Below are 19,212 nucleotides of genomic sequence, written 5' to 3' on the forward strand. Positions count from 1 at the left end.
TTCTCTGCCGCTCCGGAATCCAGGAGAGCTAATACAGCTTTGGAACCTCGAGGACACTTTAAATGAGCCTGGATGGTGGAATCAGACTTCCTTTGTGATTCAATGGCAACTCCTAACTTAACCTCTCTTTCATAAGTTAGGAGGAGGCTTTCCCGGACGAATGGGACAAGTTTTAACTAAATGTTGAGGAGATCCGCAGTACATACAGAGGTTCTGCCTCTGCCTCTTCTGCCGCTCCTCAGCCGATAAATGAGAGCGGTTGACCTGCATGGGTTCTTCGCCCAGAGGAGGAGAGGGTAAGCGGGAAACTGGACGTGGCCTTCCACGATCAAATCTGCCTCTTTCCAAGGCACGCTCCCTGTGACGGAGATCCACCTTGTTGCAGAGAGAGATTAACCCATCCAAACTGGTTGGAAGGTCACGGGAAGCTAGGTCGTCTTTGAGCCTTTCAGAAAGGCCACTCCAGAAGGCAGCGATGAGGGCATCCTCGTTCCAATTGAGTTCTGAAGCCAGAGTCTGGAACTGGACTACGTATTGGCCGACGGTCCTGCTGCCCTGACGGAGGCGTAGAATATCAGCTGATGCGGAAGTGGTTCTTCCGGGTTCATCAAAGATTTTGCGAAATGTAGCAACAAATTCGGGGTAGTTGGAGAGCAGGGGATCCGACTTCTCCCAAAGGGGCGAGACCCAATCGAGTGCTTGTCCAGAGAGTAGAGAGATGATATATGCCACCCTGGTTCTGGCCGTCGGAAAGTTGGCGGATTGTAGCTCGAATTGGATTTCGCATTGGTTTAAAAAAACCCTGCATAATTTGGGGTTGCCATCGAACTTGCTCGGAGGGGAGAGCTGAAGATGAGCAGGAGGTAGAACCGGAGGAGCAGGTGAGACCACAGGAGGAGAGGCGGCTTGGGAGCCAGCGGGAGCGGGATGAGCCAGTAAGGACTGAATGTTGTCCAGGCGTGACGACATATCTTGGATAAATTGGATCAGCTGAGCCTGAGAGGTCTCCTGTCTTTCCAGACGGGATAGTACATCCTGCGAGGCTTCTATCCCAGATCCTTGACCACTTGCCGAGTCCATCTGGCCAGTGCAAACTGTCACAAGCGTGGAATTTAGGAGCTGTGTTCCCAGGCTGGGCCTTGGATCTGTATTACTTGGCGGAGACTCTCGCTGGAGGAGACTTGGCTTAATGAAGTTTCTCCGCATGAGAGGGTGCAGCGAACTGACAGGAGTTTGAGGAATGCGGCAGTAACGAGGTAGCTAGGAAGCTACGTGGAGCGGCTGGATAGCCTAGGGTAGACGTTGGTAGCTGAGTGGCTACGTGGAGCGGCTGGATAGCCGTGGGTAGACGTTGGTAGCTGAGTGGCTACGTGGAGCGGCTGGAGCGCTGTGGGAAGGCTTGATTAGCTAAACTAAGAAACTAGTTGCACTGGCAACTTGTGTGAGCATTGGGGATCCTTTTATAGTGGACACTGGGAGCTGACAGGCTGAGAGAGAAGGAGAAGGCTCCTCATTGGTGGTAGTGGGATCACATGGGCAATCCAAGATGGCCGCGCCCATGGATCGGAGGACAGCGCTTCCTGGAGGTAGTTAGCGGGGACCAGCGGTCAGCAGGAGCCGGCGTGGGAGCAGCACAGCAGCGGGACCCTCCAGAGGACAACAGCGGAGACTGCCTTGAGAGATGAGGAAGGAGCGTACAGCACGGGAGCCGGAAGTCAGCGCGGGTCAGCGCTCGCACAGGTAAGTGACGGGGTCTGATTCTGGGGTCTCCAGGCCGGCGTGTGACACCTACAATGAACGACTCTGCAGACATGGCGCTGTTCATTGTTGGCACTGGCTTATTTACTTCTTCCTCTCAGTGATCGGTTCAGGGATCATAGAGAAAACCCTGGCACAATGCAGGGGCACGTCATGCTACAGATGGGTGTGATGTCAGGGAATGGAGTGCGCTGCATTGTTACATGTGTTGTCCTGCTGTTTAAGCCGCTAGTAAATGTATGTTTTTGTTTTTTTAGCCTAATGGGGCCTGAGGTGTACAGATAGACTTGTTCCATCCTCTTACACTGTTATAGATATACTGGTTATTATTGTATGGTCACAGTCCTAGAACGTGCAGTCTGTAGGCCGGTTCCCCCTACTTTACAGGTCACCAAGAATGAATTGCTCAGACGGGGCCCGATGGTAACTGGATCATTGTGCGCGGTGTGCCTCATTGGCTGTCATTGTGCGCGGTGTGCCTCATTGGCTGTCATTGTGCGCGGTGTGCCTCATTGGCTGTCATTGTGCGTGGTGTGCCTCATTGGCTGTCTTTGTGCGTGGTGTGCCTCATTGGCTGTCATTGTGCGTGGTGTGCCTCATTGGCTGTCATTGTGCGCGGTGTGCCTCATTGTCTGTCATTGTGCGCGGTGTGCCTCATTGTCTGTCATTGTTTGCGGTGTGCCTCATTGGCTGTCATTGTGCGTGGTGTGCCTCATTGGCTGTCATTGTGCGCGGTGTGCCTCATTGGCTGTCATTGTGCGTGGTGTGCCTCATTGGCTGTCTTTGTGCGTGGTGTGCCTCATTGGCTGTCATTGTGCGTGGTGTGCCTCATTGGCTGTCATTGTGCGTGGTGTGCCTCATTGGCTGTCATTGTGCGCGGTGTGCCTCATTGGCTGTCATTGTGCGCGGTGTGCCTCATTGGCTGTCATTGTGCGCGGTGTGCCTCATTGTCTGTCATTGTTCGCGGTGTGCCTCATTGGCTGTCATTGTGCGTGGTGTGCCTCATTGGCTGTCATTGTGCGCGGTGTGCCTCATTGGCCGTCATTGTGCGTGGTGTGCCTCATTGGCCGTCATTGTGCGCGGTGTACCTCATTGGCCGTCATTGTGCGCGGTGTGCCTCATTGGCCGTCATTGTGAGAGTGCCGCACGTTCCGTCCTTTGAGAAACGTGGAAGGCCACAGATCTTTCCCTGTTCTATATATGTGTGTACAGGAGCCCAGTCCTCAATCACGAGTATTAATTGCAGGAGCTTCACCAGTACATTTGCATATGAATTAGACCCCAATGATTGTTCTTTGACTTCTGTCCAATTTACCCCCAACACCTCAGATTATTATCTTGGCTTAAATTGACTATGACGACTTTAAAACTTTTTTTTTCCTTCCCTTTTTAATATTGTGTCTGAAAGCAGCTACTGGTAATAACTTAAGTCTAAGTAATCATTGTTTCCTTGTTATTGTTGCCTAGAATGGTAGTTATTTTGCCTTCCTGCCGGGTTAATACATTTGGTGGATAAATTCCAGAACCGTGCTTAATCCATAGCCTGCCATTAGAAGTAGAGAGGCAAGGAAATGAAAACAAGGCCTCACAATGACCACAGGGCTGTGTGCTGATGTACTTACCCAATCCTTACTACGTGCACTGTGCGCTCCTGGTTGGAGATGTCATTTTTCCTCCTCTGATCAGCTGAGAGCAACCAAGAAATTTTGCGTAGCTATAAGCTGTCTGACATGTCCAGGTAAAGGATTCGTGTGCGTTTGTGCGCGTTTAGTTCCTAAATTCTATCTTCAAACAATGTAGTTTTATTGGTTAGAAGTCGCTGCCTAACTGCAGGCAGCATGTAGACTGCATCTTATATGACCCGTCCAACATCCACACTTTTGACCCCTGTAATGCAAAAAGCTATCTGAGGTTTTCCCAACATTCTACGCTTTCGGGGAATCGCGCGCTGCAGTCCATGCTTCTGGAGACGGACCGGAAGCCCGCTGCAGTCAGGGCCCGGGAGCATCAGCGTCCTCACTAGATCGCCAGGGCTTTATCGACTGACGCTGGGGATCGGCAGCAGACGCAATTCTGCTGCCAGGAGGCCAGCGTACATGGCTGGTTGATGCAGCTTAGGGGAGGCAGGCGCTTCCCCGGCAGCCCCTTCCCCGACCAAGACGCAGTCTCTACAAAGGGTTTTGCGCGTCTGGGTTGCTCCACCTATCCTCCATGTGTATGAGACGCTCACGGTCCACTATCAGTGCGCTACTGTAGCTGTTGGTCTCAGGAGGTTCTGGGTCATTCTCCCTGTATACCTCTCCCTTGGTTAAGGTATATAGTCGATTTGTAATTATATTACATATGCAGTGTATGTGACTGTAATTATATTACATATGCAGTGTATGTGACTGTAATTATATTACATATGCAGTGTATGTGACTGTAATTATGTTACGTATGCAGTGTATGTGACTGTAATTATATTACATGTGCATTGTATGTGAATGTAATTATGTTACATGTACATTGTATGTGACTGTAATTATATTACATGTGCATTGTATGTGAATGTAATTATGTTACATGTACATTGTATGTGACTGTAATTATATTACATATGCAGTGTATGTGACTGTAATTATGTTACATATGCAGTGTATGTGACTGTAATTATATTACATGTGCAGTGTATGTGACTGTAATTATATTACATGTACATTGTATGTGAATGTAATTATGTTACATGTACATTGTATGTGACTGTAATTATGTTACATGTACATTGTATGTGACTGTAATTAGATTACGTATGCAGTGTATGTGACTGTAATTATATTACATGTACATTGTTTGTGACTGTAATTATATTACATATGCAGTGTATGTGACTGTAATTATATTACATGTGCAGTGTATGTGACTGTAATTATATTACATGTGCATTGTATGTGACTGTAATTATATTACATGTGCATTGTATGTGACTGTAATTATGTTACATGTGCAGTGTATGTGACTGTAATTATATTACATGTACATTGTTTGTGACTGTAATTATATTACATATGCAGTGTATGTGACTGTAATTATATTACATATGCAGTGTATGTGACTGTAATTATATTACATGTACATTGTATGTGACTGTAATTATATTACATGTGCAGTGTATGTGACTGTAATTATATTACATGTGCAGTGTATGTGACTGTAATTATATTACATATGCAGTGTATGTGACTGTAATTATATTACATGTACATTGTATGTGACTGTAATTATATTACATGTGCATTGTATGTGAATGTAATTATGTTACATGTACATTGTATGTGACTGTAATTATATTACATGTGCATTGTATGTGAATGTAATTATGTTACATGTACATTGTATGTGACTGTAATTATATTACATATGCAGTGTATGTGACTGTAATTATGTTACATATGCAGTGTATGTGACTGTAATTATATTACATGTGCAGTGTATGTGACTGTAATTATATTACATGTACATTGTATGTGAATGTAATTATGTTACATGTACATTGTATGTGACTGTAATTATGTTACATGTACATTGTATGTGACTGTAATTAGATTACGTATGCAGTGTATGTGACTGTAATTATATTACATGTACATTGTATGTGACTGTAATTATGTTACATATGCAGTGTATGTGACTGTAATTATGTTACATATGCAGTGTATGTGACTGTAATTATATTACATGTACATTGTTTGTGACTGTAATTATATTACATATGCAGTGTATGTGACTGTAATTATATTACATGTGCAGTGTATGTGACTGTAATTATATTACATGTGCATTGTATGTGACTGTAATTATATTACATGTGCAGTGTGTGTGACTGTAATTATATTACATGTACATTGTATGTGACTGTAATTATATTACATATGCAGTGTATGTGACTGTAATTATATTACATGTGCAGTGTATGTGACTGTAATTAGATTACATGTGCAGTGTATGTGACTGTAATTATATTACATGTGCTTTGAATGGGACTGTAATTATATTACATGTGCTTTGAATGGGACTGTAATTATATTACATGTGCATTGTATGGGACTGTAATTATATTACATGTGCTTTGAATGGGACTGTAATTATATTACATATGCATTGTATGTGACTGTAATTATATTACATGTGCATTGTATGTGACTGTAATTATATTACATGTGCAGTGTATGTGACTGTAATTATGTTACGTATGCAGTGTATGTGACTGTAATTATATTACATGTGCAGTGTATGTGACTAATTATATTACATGTGCATTGTACGTGACTGTAATTATATTACATGTGCATTGTATGTGACTGTAATTATGTTACGTATGCAGTGTATGTGACTGTAATTATATTACATGTGCATTGTATGTGACTGTAATTAGATTACATATGCAGTGTATGTGACTAATTATATTACATATGCATTGTATGTGATTGTAATTATATTACATGTGCATTGAATGGGACTGTAATTATATTACATGTGCATTGTATGTGACTGTAATAATGTTACGTATGCAGTGTATGTGACTGTAATTATATTACATATGCATTGTACGTGACTGTAATTATATTACATGTGCTTTGAATGGGACTGTAATTATATTACATGTGCATTGTATGTGACTGTAATTATATTACATGTGCATTGTATGTGACTGTAATTATGTTACATGTGCACTGTATGTGACTAATTATATTACATATGCAGTGTATGTGACTGTAATTATATTACATGTGCAGTGTATGTGACTAATTATATTACATATGCATTGTATGTGACTGTAATTATATTACATGTGCATTGAATGGGACTGTAATTATATTACATGTGCATTGTATGTGACTGTAATTATGTTACGTATGCAGTGTATGTGACTGTAATTATATTACATATGCATTGTACGTGACTGTAATTATATTACATGTGCTTTGAATGGGACTGTAATTATATTACATGTGCATTGTATGGGACTGTAATTATATTACATGTGCATTGTATGGGACTGTAATTATATTACATGCGCATTGTATGTGACTGTAATTATATTACATGTGCATTGTATGTGACTGTAATTATATTACATGTGCATTGTATGTGACTGTAATTATATTACATGTGCATTGTATGTGACTGTAATTATATTGCATGTGCATTGTATGTCACTGTAATTATATTACATGTGCATTGTATGTCACTGTAATTATATTACATGTGCATTGTATGTGACTGTAATTATATTACATGTGCACTGTATGTGACTGTAATTATGTTACATGTGCAGTGTATGTGACTGTAATTATGTTACATGTGCAGTGTATGTGACTTTGCTAGCTGCTGTAATGACCCTGTGTTATTTATGTCTGTCAGTTATAGCTATCACTGTGTTTTCTCTCTATTCCCTTGGGGTGGAGGTTTTTCTTTGAGTACTTCACATTCATTAAGATTTTGTGAAGGCTGTCACATAACATTGTGTTTATTACCTTTATTTTGAACATGTCAAAGGATAAAAGAAATCAGGAGGGGGAGCCCCCTGTGCTGGTTTCATGCAAATCATGGATGACTTTTTTGTTTCCTCGGGACGTAAAGGAGGGTTTTTGTGTTGCTTGTTATAAAGAGCCACCTCACCAGTACAGTTTACCTGTTCCTGAACAAGAGCCGTCTTGGGTGTCCTCTTTGTCCCAGGTAATGAAGCAGTTTGTGGATGGTATGGCTGCTCCCACTATGCCTCCTTGGATGGGGTGTACACAGCATGCTATATTTGCACCTCCTATGCATCCTTCCTGGAAAGATGGTTATGGCCATTCTAGTCAGAGTATGGCACCATCTAATGTTGACAGCAGACCAGTATTTACTAAGGCGCCTAAGCGCAAGTTATCTTTATATCAGTCTGCTCAACATATGGATTCAGACGCATCCTCAGAGGAATCAGATGATGTGCAGGATTGGGAGGTACTTCATACTGTGGATGCTCACATTATGTACTTATTCAGAAATGCTACATTACCTATTCTGTCAGCATCTTCTCTGAAGGATTCCACAGATAGGAAAATTGAAGCATGTCTAAGGCAATCTGGAGCTGTTACTCATCCAGCTATGGCTGGAGCCTGGGTAGCCAAAGCTGTTGAAGAATGGATTGGGGGCATTGGAAGACTCTCTACCAAATGCTACCAGAGAACGGATGATGTTTATCTCCCATATACGGGAAGCGGCTTCCTATCTGGGAGAAGCTGCAGTAGATAGTGGAATTTTAGCTTCTAAGGCATCAGCAGCTTTAATAGTGGCACGCAGGGCTCTTTGGTTAAGGTCCTGGAAAGCTGATACAAGATCAAAGAAGGCTCTGGAAGTCTTACCTTTCTATGGGAAAGTACTTTTTGGACCAGAGTTAGATAAAATTATTTGCTACTCTGGCGGCTTCAAAGTCAGCAGGTCTTGCCATATATGGCTACAATAAAGTCTAGGCAGTTTTCTTCTCTGTCCTTCCATTCTCAGGGATGAGCAAGGGAGCAGTCTTCCTCTAAACCGTCTAGTTCTCGCAGGACTACAAGGCGACAAACTAAGAGGTCTGGGTCAGGTAGACGTCCAACTTCTAAACCGGAAGACAAACCTTTGGCCTGATGGGACGGTCTCCTCCTGGGGGATCCCAGGGTTGGAGGCCGGCTGCTTCAGTTTGCGGATTACTGACATAAGAAAACAACAGTTGCCTGGGTCCAAGAAGTGGTCTCTCAGGGGTATGCCCTCACTTTCAGGAGGCATCCTTCCCAGAAGTTTTTTTTGCACAGATTCTCCTTCAGATGCGGTCAAGGCTTTGGCCTTCAGGAAGCCATTCACTCCCTGCTGCAAATAGGGGTAATAATCCCAGTTCCTGTGTCACAACAGGGAGGGGTTATTATTGCAATCTATTCTTGGTTCAGAAACCGAATGGGGCTCATCGCCGTATTCTGAATCTAAAAACCCTCAACAGGTTTATCCATGTACCCAAGTTTCATATGGAAACACTCCGGTCAATTATTTTGGCAATGGAGCCTGGGGATTATATGGTTTCCTTGGATATTCAGGATGCATATCTGCATGTTCCTATTATGCAATCCCACCAACAAATTTTAGTTTCCTGTCCTTCATCGACATTACCAATTTGAGGCGCTACCCGTTTGCCATCTACAGCACTCCGGGTATTTACCAAAATAATGGCAGTCATGAAGGCCTATCTCAGGCTTCAGGGAGTCAGAATACTACCATATCTGGATGACCTTCTGATATTGGCACAAATTCCGGTGGTTTTACGAAACCATCTTCAACTGACCATAGCATGCCTACAAAAGCACGGCTGGATCATCAATTGGAAGAAATCGTCACTTTCTCCAACGCAGCAGATGGTACATCTGGGACCTCTTCTGGATTCTCAGGCACAAAGGGTGTTTCTGACAGAGAACAAGATTGTGGCCCTGTCATTACGAATACACAAGCGAAGGGAATCCATTCTGTTAGCGATGCAGGTCCTGTGATCAATGGTATTCACCTTCGACATGGTGGGGTATGCTAAGTTCCGTTCCATGCCTCTGCAAAAATTGATCTTCTCCAGGGGGAAAGGACAGTGTCATTTAATAAGGTCCCAGAGGATCCTTCTTACTCCAGAGGTTTGTCACTCCCTCCTGTGATGGCTAAGAAAGGATTATCTGAACAAAGGGTGCCCATTCTGGATTCCAAATTGGGTGCTTCTCTCCACGGACTCCAGTCTTCACTGATGGGGAGCAGTTACAAGTAATCACACCTATCAGGGAAGATGGACAAATCAAGAAAGTCATCTTCCCATAAACATTCTGGAACTGCGAGCAGTAAACAAAGCACTTGTCGCCAGGACATACACGCCGGAGAGTGGTCTCTCCACCTGGGAGCGTTTCAGCTTCTGCTAAACAAATGGGGTCTACCAGAAGTAGATGTCATGACATCACGTCACAACCACAAGGTCCCCAGGTATGGGTCCAGACCCATCAGGAGCCTTTGTGGACACACTGGCAGTAAGATGGGACTTCAATCTGGCGTATCTCTTTCCTCCGATTTCCCTCCTCCCAAGAGTTCTCGGGAAATTCAAGCAGGAAGGCGGAACAGTAATACTGGTGGCTCCGAGTTTGGCCCAGATGTCACTGGTTCACCGACATCTATCCATAGACAGTCTGTATCCTCTTCCTCTATGGCAGCATCTGCTAACGCAGGGTCCCTGTTGGCATCCAGACTTAACTTGTCTGGCTTTGACGGCGTGGCTCTTGAATCTTCCATCTTAAGAGCAAAAGGTTTTTCCAGTTCTGTAATTCAGACGATGCTTGGGGCATGAAAGCCTGCCTCTGCCCGCATCTATTACAGGGTTTGGCAATCATTTGGTCAGTGGTGTTCCCACCGAAAGTATAATCCTCAGAATTTCCAGGGTACTGGCTTTTCTCCAGGCAGGTTTAGACCGTGGCCTCCGCCTGGCCACTTTGAAAGTGCACCGTCAGCCTGGTTCCAGAGGAAGATTGCCTCATTACCAGATGTTACAATTTTTTTCCAAGGAGTTCTGCGAGTTCAGCCTCCATTTGTTCCAACGGTAGCACAGTGGGATTTGTCTTTGGTTCTTAAAGGGTTACAAGCTCCCCAATTTGAACCCCTGGACTCTGAAGATTTGAAATCGTTAACAGCGAAGACACTTTTTCTCCTCACTATCTCTTCTGCACGCAGAGTCTCTGATTTGGCAGCGCTTTCTTGTCGCTCCCCATTTTAAATTTTTCACCAGGATAAAGCTGTTTTTCGTACAAGGTAGGGTTTCCTTTCTAAGGTAATGTCCCGTTTCCATGTGAATGAAGAAATTGTAAATCCAGCTTTTCAGACTCCAGACCTTTCTGTAGGTGAAGCCTCCCTGGATGTAGTTCGTGCTCTCCGTATTTATGTGGAGCGTACAAACTCTGTTAGAAAATCAGATGCTCTTTTTGTTTTATATGGATTTCACAAACGAGGATGGCCAGCTAATAAGCAGACTCTGGCGAGATGGTTACGCATGACTATCTCTCAGGTGTACACACAGGCTGATCTCCCTGTCCCAAGCACGGTGACAGCACATTCTACTCGGTCTGTAGGGCCATCATGGGCATTCAGTCGTGGTGCCTCTGCTGAACAGTTGTGTAAGGCAGCCACGTGGTCTTCTGTCCTCACTTTTCTTAGGTTCTATGCCTTTGATACTTTTGCCTCTTGGGGTGCTTCCTTTGGGCGATGAGTTCTCCTTTCTGCTCAGGAGCATCCCCCACCCTAGAGGAACTGCATTAGGACATCCCCGTGGTATCCCTGTGGACCCCTTTGGATCCTGAAGAAGAAAATTAGTGTTATGGTAGACTGAACTAGATAACTTATATTTTTCGATGTCCATAGGGTGCACAGGGCACCCATTCTGACGCACCTGGCTACATGGGTAATTTTTTGTTTCGGTCACGGATTCCCTCATCTTGTGTAAGAGTGTTTCTGGTGTACAATTGCTCTTCCTTCTCTTTCCTTCTCCTGCCTTGAGGCTTGTTATCAAAACTGAATGCCTGTGGCTAGGGGCAGGGTATATATGGAGGAGGACCCGAGGCATCCTGGGAGCAGAAGCTTTAAATGTTTGGTGTCTGGATATCTCCAACCACAATTACCCCATGGTATCCCTGTGGACCCTATGGACCGAGAAGAAAAGGAGTTATCTAGGTAAGTCTACCATAACTCTAATTTTCTCAAAAGACAATTAAAAAAAAAAAAATCGCAAATTGTTCATACGATTGTTAATAAATCCCTAAATCACCAATCTTGTTTGCGTCATTTGTTATTATGCTTGGAGCAGACTCCATGCTCACTGGCAAACACATATATACCAGTTTATTGGAGGGAGATACGATAACATGGAGTAAGTAGGAAGTGGGGTGACATTCTTTTAACACAAATGTAAATTAAAACTTCAAATGAACCCCAATAACACTTTCATCTCCAGCTACTGTATATATTTTAAAATATGGATTTTATTTATTGACATTTTGAGAATAAATTGTTGGTTTACCATAGTGCTACATTAATTCCACCTTCCTTTGTACACAGTAACGTGACTTATAGAATACCGCCATGAACTGTACTATAGGTGCTATCACTGTAACACAGTAGTGATCTTTTAGACAATCTGGTTATTTTTTTTTAGTAAGAAAGCGACTAAACCGCTTTGATTTAGACTCTAATCCCTTTTGATATTTTTAGCTCCCTGGTCTTCAGTTCTGTGGTCATTAAAGACATTTTCAGCACTCTAGGTGTTAATGAGCCCTCTTCAGTCTTGTTCATAAGCCAGGAAATCAGATGTGTTAATTAAAATACCAATGTCCTATTTACCTGCTTATCATTCTTTGCAGGGCACAGTGTTTTTTGCTAATTTGCTAAAATGCTTTTCTGTGTTTCCAGCGTTGGCTAGGAAACCTTATCTGTGCGCTATTGTGGCTTCCAGCATAGTGTTTCTATATTATATAGCAAGTGGGACATCATTCACTTTCATACTGTACATAGTACATACATTACCTGTTTCCCTGAAATCTGGGCTGCACGTGCAGATTGTACAGAGACTATAATACAGGCGTTTGTATACAGCACTTGGAGTTTACAAGTAGCTAAAAACAAAATTTGTCCTTGAATATTCTGCAAAGGTTGAAATGAGGAGACATAGAATGGACAGGTGGCATGGTACTGGTGGCATGGTACTGGTGGCATGGTACTGGTGGCATGGTACTTGTGGCATGGTACTTGTGGCATGGTACTAGCTTAGCTTTGGTGGAATGAGACATGATGGTGTAATGTGCTGTGGATTAATACACATGACGTCTGTTGGGTTGAACATATAGATGTAGATGTGTCTGGTGTGTAGTATGTTGACGGTTCTCAGGGGTCCAGCCTCCCTATTTGTGTGTCACTGTTCAGCACATAGAGCGGACATTATTGTTATGTTATATCTCAGTAACTTCCATTGTGCAGATCAGGAATCATTTGGGTTCTAGTAACATCACACGTTCAGTCAGCCATTGTAAATGTTCTTGCGGTAAATAGCATTGCCCGGAATGGTGCAGGGAATGAAGGTGAAGCTGAACCAGAGGATGCTATCAGAGGTCTGTGTTACTTCTCTAAAGTGCAGTAGAAAAATGGTCGCTGAGGGTTACACACACACAGGCGCTAACGATCCGCACTGTAGACAAAACTTATACGCTAGCCTATAATAGAAGTAAGTAGCCGAAGCTCTGAACAGCAGCCTAATACTCTGTGTACTGAGGGCCTGATTCAGAGCCGCTCATAAGCGGCCGCTCGTTCGCTCTGAGCGATGTTCGCACAACTGCGCATGCATATGGGTCGTAATGCGCATGCGCAAACCAGTCATTGCGGTCGGAAATCGTGCACTCGTAAAACAGCGAGTGCCTTCTAATTTGAGTGACAGAATGTACCGTTTGTGGGTGGTAACAGGGGAAGGTGCTTGAAAACGGGGGAGTGGAGATCCGAATGCAGACGGCAACGGTCAAAAGGGCGTTTAATGGGAGTGCACAATTAGTAAAGGAGCGTCATCGACCACGTCACTTGGTTGTCTTTTAGCCTGAACTGCTCGCAGTGATAGCGGTAAGAAAAACCTACCACAAGCACTGCGAGCAGTTCAGACGCCTTTCGATGTACCCGATTAATCTAATAAATACCGGAGATGACGTGTGTTGCGAACGGCAAAGGGGCGTCTTAACAAAATAGCGAGCGCATTTTTCATACGCTCACTCAGATATAGAGGCGTCAACACACTGCAAAGAGCAAGCGCTCAATTTAAATATCCGGCCCCTTTTTTAGAACGACCATCCACAAATAGCGTCCGGGTCTGAATCAGGCCCTGAGTGTGTCTCTTGGAACACGCGTGTACAGGTCTATTTGCTTACATTCTTTATTTGCATTAAATGGTCTTTGATGGACTGTGAGTGGTAAATTTACAAAGCATCACGGTTGTCGCCATTGGACCCGATTCGCTGGATATCACCAGATCTTTTGGGTTCCATATTTGCTATGAATCGTGATTGTCTCTCCGCGTGGTTTCGATGGTGATCCTCTGCGAATTGTGGCGTGTGCAATTTGATTGCGATTTGATGCGATTTCAATTGTAATGATTGTTTTTGCAATTGAATTTGCAAATCCTGTATGCCCCTGAAATCGCAGCGACCTTATCAGTGCACAGAGAATGCCTCTGCGGAATCTTGCAATAAGAATGATCCCATGAAAGATTATTAAACAACACTGTGTAGTAGCTGCCGGGAAAACTAATGAAGTGGTTAAAGGGTTACATTTAGGAGCCGCTTTTGCCGTTTTATAGCGGCAGTGTTTACTCTCTGTTGGTTAAGAAAAGCTAAATGTGGCCATAGCTCAGGAGGCTGGAGACCCCTGCCCCAGAACAGCCCTCTCCTCATTTGGCAGCAGATTGGTTCCGTTCTGCACAGAACATATGCCGCTAACTCCACTCGATTGTCTGCTCATCACGGATTGTCACTCACAACTGTTGGAGGACGCTTGTGTGATAAAGGACTATTTACTGAAGCTGTGCTGTGTGGCCTAAATATGTCCCTAATGCTGCAGGAACCTAGCCTGCTCCAGTCTTCAGCCTTCATACAGTAACAGAGCCTTCCCTTTTCCTTACCCCCTACTTACTGTCACAGCAAGCGATGTTTCTCTACGGCTTAATAAACGCCGTTTCCCCACACATGAGATAGTGTGTAACCACAGAGCAAGTTTTATTTCATGTTACACCAGAAAGTGGCCACACAATTCTGTGGTTACATTGTGAGCAAACAATATGGTCCTTTAATAAGTGTAACTATGCACAGAAATGCTGTCCCCTGTGCGTAGTGACTGGGGCTCCTGATCTACTGCCTTCTTATATATATTATGTATTATGTGAGCTGTAAATAGGATTCGTCTGCAGATCGTTATGCAGCCAATATGGCAATAAGGGGCTTTAAGCTTCCACACTAAAATAATAAAAAAAAAAAAATATATATATATATATATATATATATATATAGATATATAATCTAACTGACTTTTTCCATTTGCAGTTTAACATCAGGATGAAAGGTGCACAATTGATGTTAATATCCTGTCCTCTGTGTTGCAGGTTTCCCTTTGTCCAGCGTCCAGGCTTCGGCTTGGAGAGCCCAGTTGCCACCATGGAGCCCAGTAGTTGGAGTGGCAGCGAAAGTCCGGCGGAAGATATTGAGAGGATGAGCGATTCTGCCGACAAGCCTATAGATAATGATGCAGAAGGTGTCTGGAGCCCAGATATTGAGCAGAGCTTTCAGGAAGCGCTCGCCATTTACCCACCGTGTGGGAGGAGGAAGATTATACTGTCCGATGAAGGGAAAATGTATGGTGAGTTCTCCAGCTGCTGTCTCACTCCTTGCCACATGTCACCGGTAACGCATTGCTGGGAAAGGTCACCGGTAACGCATTGCTGGGAAAGGTCACCGGTAACGCATTGCTGAGAACGGTCACCGGTAACGCATTGCTGGGAAAGGTCACCGGTAACGCATTGCTGGGAACGGTCACCGGTAAAGCATTGCTGGGAAAGGTCACCGATAAGGCATTGCTGGGAAAGGTCACCGGTAAGGCATTGCTGGGAAAGGTCACCGGTAAGGCATTGCTGGGAAAGGTCACCGGTAAGGCATTGCTGGGAACGGTCACCGGTAAGGCATTGCTGGGAACGGTCACCGGTAAGGCATTGCTGGAAACGGTCACCGGTAAGGCAGTGCTGGAAACGGTCACCGGTAAGGCAGTGCTGGGAACGGTCACCGGTAAGGCACTGCTGGGAACGGTCACCGGTAAGGCACTGCTGGAAACGGTCACCGGTAAGGCACTGCTGGAAACGGTCACCGGTAAGGCACTGCTGGAAACGGTCACCGGTAAGGCACTGCTGGAAACGGTCACCGGTAAGGCACTGCTGGAAACGGTCACCGGTAAGGCACTGCTGGAAACGGTCACCGGTAAGGCACTGCTGGAAACGGTCACCGGTAAGGCACTGCTGGAAACGGTCACCGGTAAGGCACTGCTGGAAACGGTCACCGGTAAGGCACTGCTGGAAACGGTCACCGGTAAGGCACCGCTGGAAACGGTCACCGGTAAGGCACTGCTGGAAACGGTCACCGGTAAGGCACTGCTGGAAACGGTCACCGGTAAGGCATTGCTGGAAACGGTCACCGGTAAGGCATTGCTGGAAACTGTGATAACCCCTCACCACCAGCAAATGTGTGTGATGCGTAACCGTTGGAAGGTGTTGCCCATAGCAACCAATCACTCTACCAATCATTTATCTAGTACATGTGGTAAAATGATAGTTATAAGCTGAATGGTTTCTATAGGCAACACTTCCTAATAAATAATGAGGTAATGACATCAAAACTCCCTATTTATACAGATACTATTTATAGACGTTAATACATAATTAGCTTCACTTAGGTACATATATTGTATGAATAATGTAAGGTACATATATTGTATGAATAATGTAAGGTACATATATTGTATGAATAATGTAAGGTACATATATTGTATGAATAATGTAAGGTACATATATTGTATGAATAATGTAAGGTACATATATTGTATGAATAATGTAAGGTACATTAGTGTGCTACAAAGTATCTTTTTATTCCTCTTCTTTAATTTAAGCAATTTCCAATTATTCATTATATTATTTTGACTAATACAGTCGGGAAAGAAAAGGATTGCAATAGCCGGCGAGGCTGCGCTGATAGTTACACAACGTGCGCCGTACCCGTGCGGTGTAAAATAATGCGATTGCATGTCATAGTGTAAGGGCTACTCTACGTTTTGTTTCCCAATAACCCTAGAAGAAAGTTTTGGAGCCCCTGCGCCTCCCCTGCAGTATATGAGCGCCAGCGGTGGGGCTGGTATTACACGTAAAGCTATTGATAAATAATTATTACTGTGGTTATTAGGATGGGCTGTGAAAGCTCTCGGAGGTTGTGTCTGGCGTTTACCAGAGATCACTGCACATTATTAGTGGAGGCAGCTCGGTCCAGCATATTACACTCTACATGAAGCCGCTTCTCTCGTACTAATTAATTCTGGCGCTCTGGCGAGGAGCCGTTTCATCGTGCGTGTAGTTTTAGCTCCTCAATAAGTAACAGTAGGAGACTGAAGAGAGAACTAGCAGAGAGTGCAAGGAGAAAGCAGATGGTACTGCGGCTGCCACCAGCTGTGCTCCCTCCCCCCCCCCCAGCGCTGGCCGGATGATGTAATGGAAAGACGTGTTCCCCCCTCCTCTGCTCTGTCAGTGTGGACTGGAGGCCGCAGCAATCCTCTAGGCTTTTACTTTGCAGCTGTCATGTGACCCCGGCAGCCAAATGAAACATAATGTCTGGAAAAAAAAAAATAGACTTTCCTGATGCTCCACAGCTGCTCTTGGCAGAAAGTTTCTAGGCCCTGGTTTCCTGCTGGATAGCTGGGGTCTGGAGATTACCCGATCTCTGCTCTTCCTCGTTCCCATCTGCCATATAAACAATGCCTGTGCTGCCGTCCTGTAAGCCCTCGGCCGCAGACATCGGAGCTCTGAAGTTAACGTTACATTTATTGTACAACTAAATTGCTGACCTAAAACAAACACGTTGATGTATAAACCAAAGCTGCTTCTATAGCAAAGATCTTATATACTTTGTTTCAAAAGTTACTGCTTGGTAAACGGGCGCAAGAAGTTTTCCATCATAATTTGGCTACCAGGTGACATTGTTCTGTGATTCATGTAGAGCTATTCCTTCTTACCTCATTGCTAAATACAGGCGTTTGGATTTCTGCCATGCCCGACTTGTACCCAAAAGGAATGTAGGGTATACTGGGTGATCTGGAAGGCAAGAATGAACCCAAAGGCCATTGCCCACAGAAAGTGGTGTTTTCTTTCTATATAAGTGCTCTGTAGTCCATGTCCCATTGTTGTATTTCCTGTCATAGAAATGGATCTGTGTTCTCTCATTGATGGTCTTTGCTTTTTTTGGGTGAATGTAACTTGGATTTATTTATTTTACCTCCAAATAATACTGTAACACAGCAGTCTATGGATCCTGTTTATTGGGATCTTAAATGCTGGCAGATGGATCTGACAAAACGGGCATAAAGTAAGAGCCCTTTGTTTGTGCTGGGCTTCCTACTGGTCTCGTCACGGATCGTCACCTGGCTGAGTGGCCTCCCAGTAGCACAGGAATATCCGCTGTCATTAGCATTGCCCTGATTAGGCAAGTCATAAACTATAGACAGCAAAGACAACACTGACCCTGGAAAGCCGGAGCTTTGTCATACAGCCAATGTTGTACACTCTGCTCCTCTAACGCTTCTGACCAGGCTGAATTCTCCACATACTTTGTGCACTGCATGAAAGCCATTTATTACCCTGAAATAATACAGGATATTGAGCATTAAAAATGTAATTTTCAGAGAGCAAACACCAGATGTCAGGTATGGCATTGCATGCGTTATCATGTGTTATTGTCATTATTTTACCTACATTTCCTATTGTCTTGTGTCTCTCGGCAACATCTACAAGTTGTATCACAGACACCTGATCCTGGGAGGCTGTGACCGTATAGGGTGCAGCTATTGTAAGCCGATATCTCTATAAAATGATTTATAGACCTGTTTATCAGAGCAGGGAAATACATGAGGACGGTAATAATACTAAATATAAAGGGTGAGAGGATTAGAGGTAACTGGAGATGAGCACAGGCTGTGCGCTGCAGCAATCCGGACTCCTCCATTATGTAGCCGGCTACAGGTCTGAGCTATGTGACAGCCCGGACACAGAGGAATAGCACTTATTGGCTTTATTCTAGATGTGCTATGGACAGACATGGTACGTTATGTCACCAAGAACATTGTCTGCCATAGTCTTGTCATTGCAGCAATCCCGGCACCATGATGCTGACCCTGCTAAAATGCTGGTTAAAGCATGGTGTCGGCAGTATATCTGTAAACATGATGTTAAAGCAGTTATACTGCCGACACTGTTAAAATGCTTTAACTCACATTTAGCATAGTTGACATTGTGGTGCCAATAAAAACAGAGCAGAAATTATGGTTGCATACCAGTAATAGATGTATGTATTTCTGGAGGAGCACAGTGGGGTGGGGGTGAGTCCTCTTTCGCAGCGTGCCCCCTATTACTGTTGTACATAACATCTACAGGAATTTTAATCATTTTCTAATGATTAAACCAGTGATGAGAAACCTGACGCTGTACAAGAGCCACAGGTTAGTACAATACATGTAACCAAAGCGACACTACCTGCCCTGCGACTAAATCCCACTCACCCCAGAAGTCGCCTGTTTTCGGTGATACCCAGCAAGTTTATCCCACAGCCCCCACAG

The 19,212-nt window shown here is 44.1% G+C and overlaps 1 protein-coding gene across 3 annotated transcripts in view; it reads left to right on the plus strand.

Annotated features, from left to right (window-relative positions):
* TEAD1 (TEA domain transcription factor 1) overlaps positions 1-19,212 on the plus strand; it is a 252,105-nt gene that overhangs the window by 89,173 nt on the left and 143,720 nt on the right. For all 3 annotated transcript variants that reach the window (XM_088458947.1, XM_088458946.1, XM_088458945.1), the window contains one exon: positions 14,954-15,207. In XM_088458947.1, the coding sequence (XP_088315073.1) occupies positions 15,006-15,207 (202 nt within the window). In that variant the 5' untranslated portion in view covers positions 14,954-15,005. The remainder of the gene's footprint in view (positions 1-14,953; positions 15,208-19,212) is intronic.

Source organism: Taudactylus pleione, unplaced genomic scaffold (genome assembly GCF_031769625.1).
Source record: "Taudactylus pleione unplaced genomic scaffold, aTauple2 ptg000875l, whole genome shotgun sequence".
Classification (NCBI taxonomy): domain Eukaryota; kingdom Metazoa; phylum Chordata; class Amphibia; order Anura; family Myobatrachidae; genus Taudactylus; species Taudactylus pleione.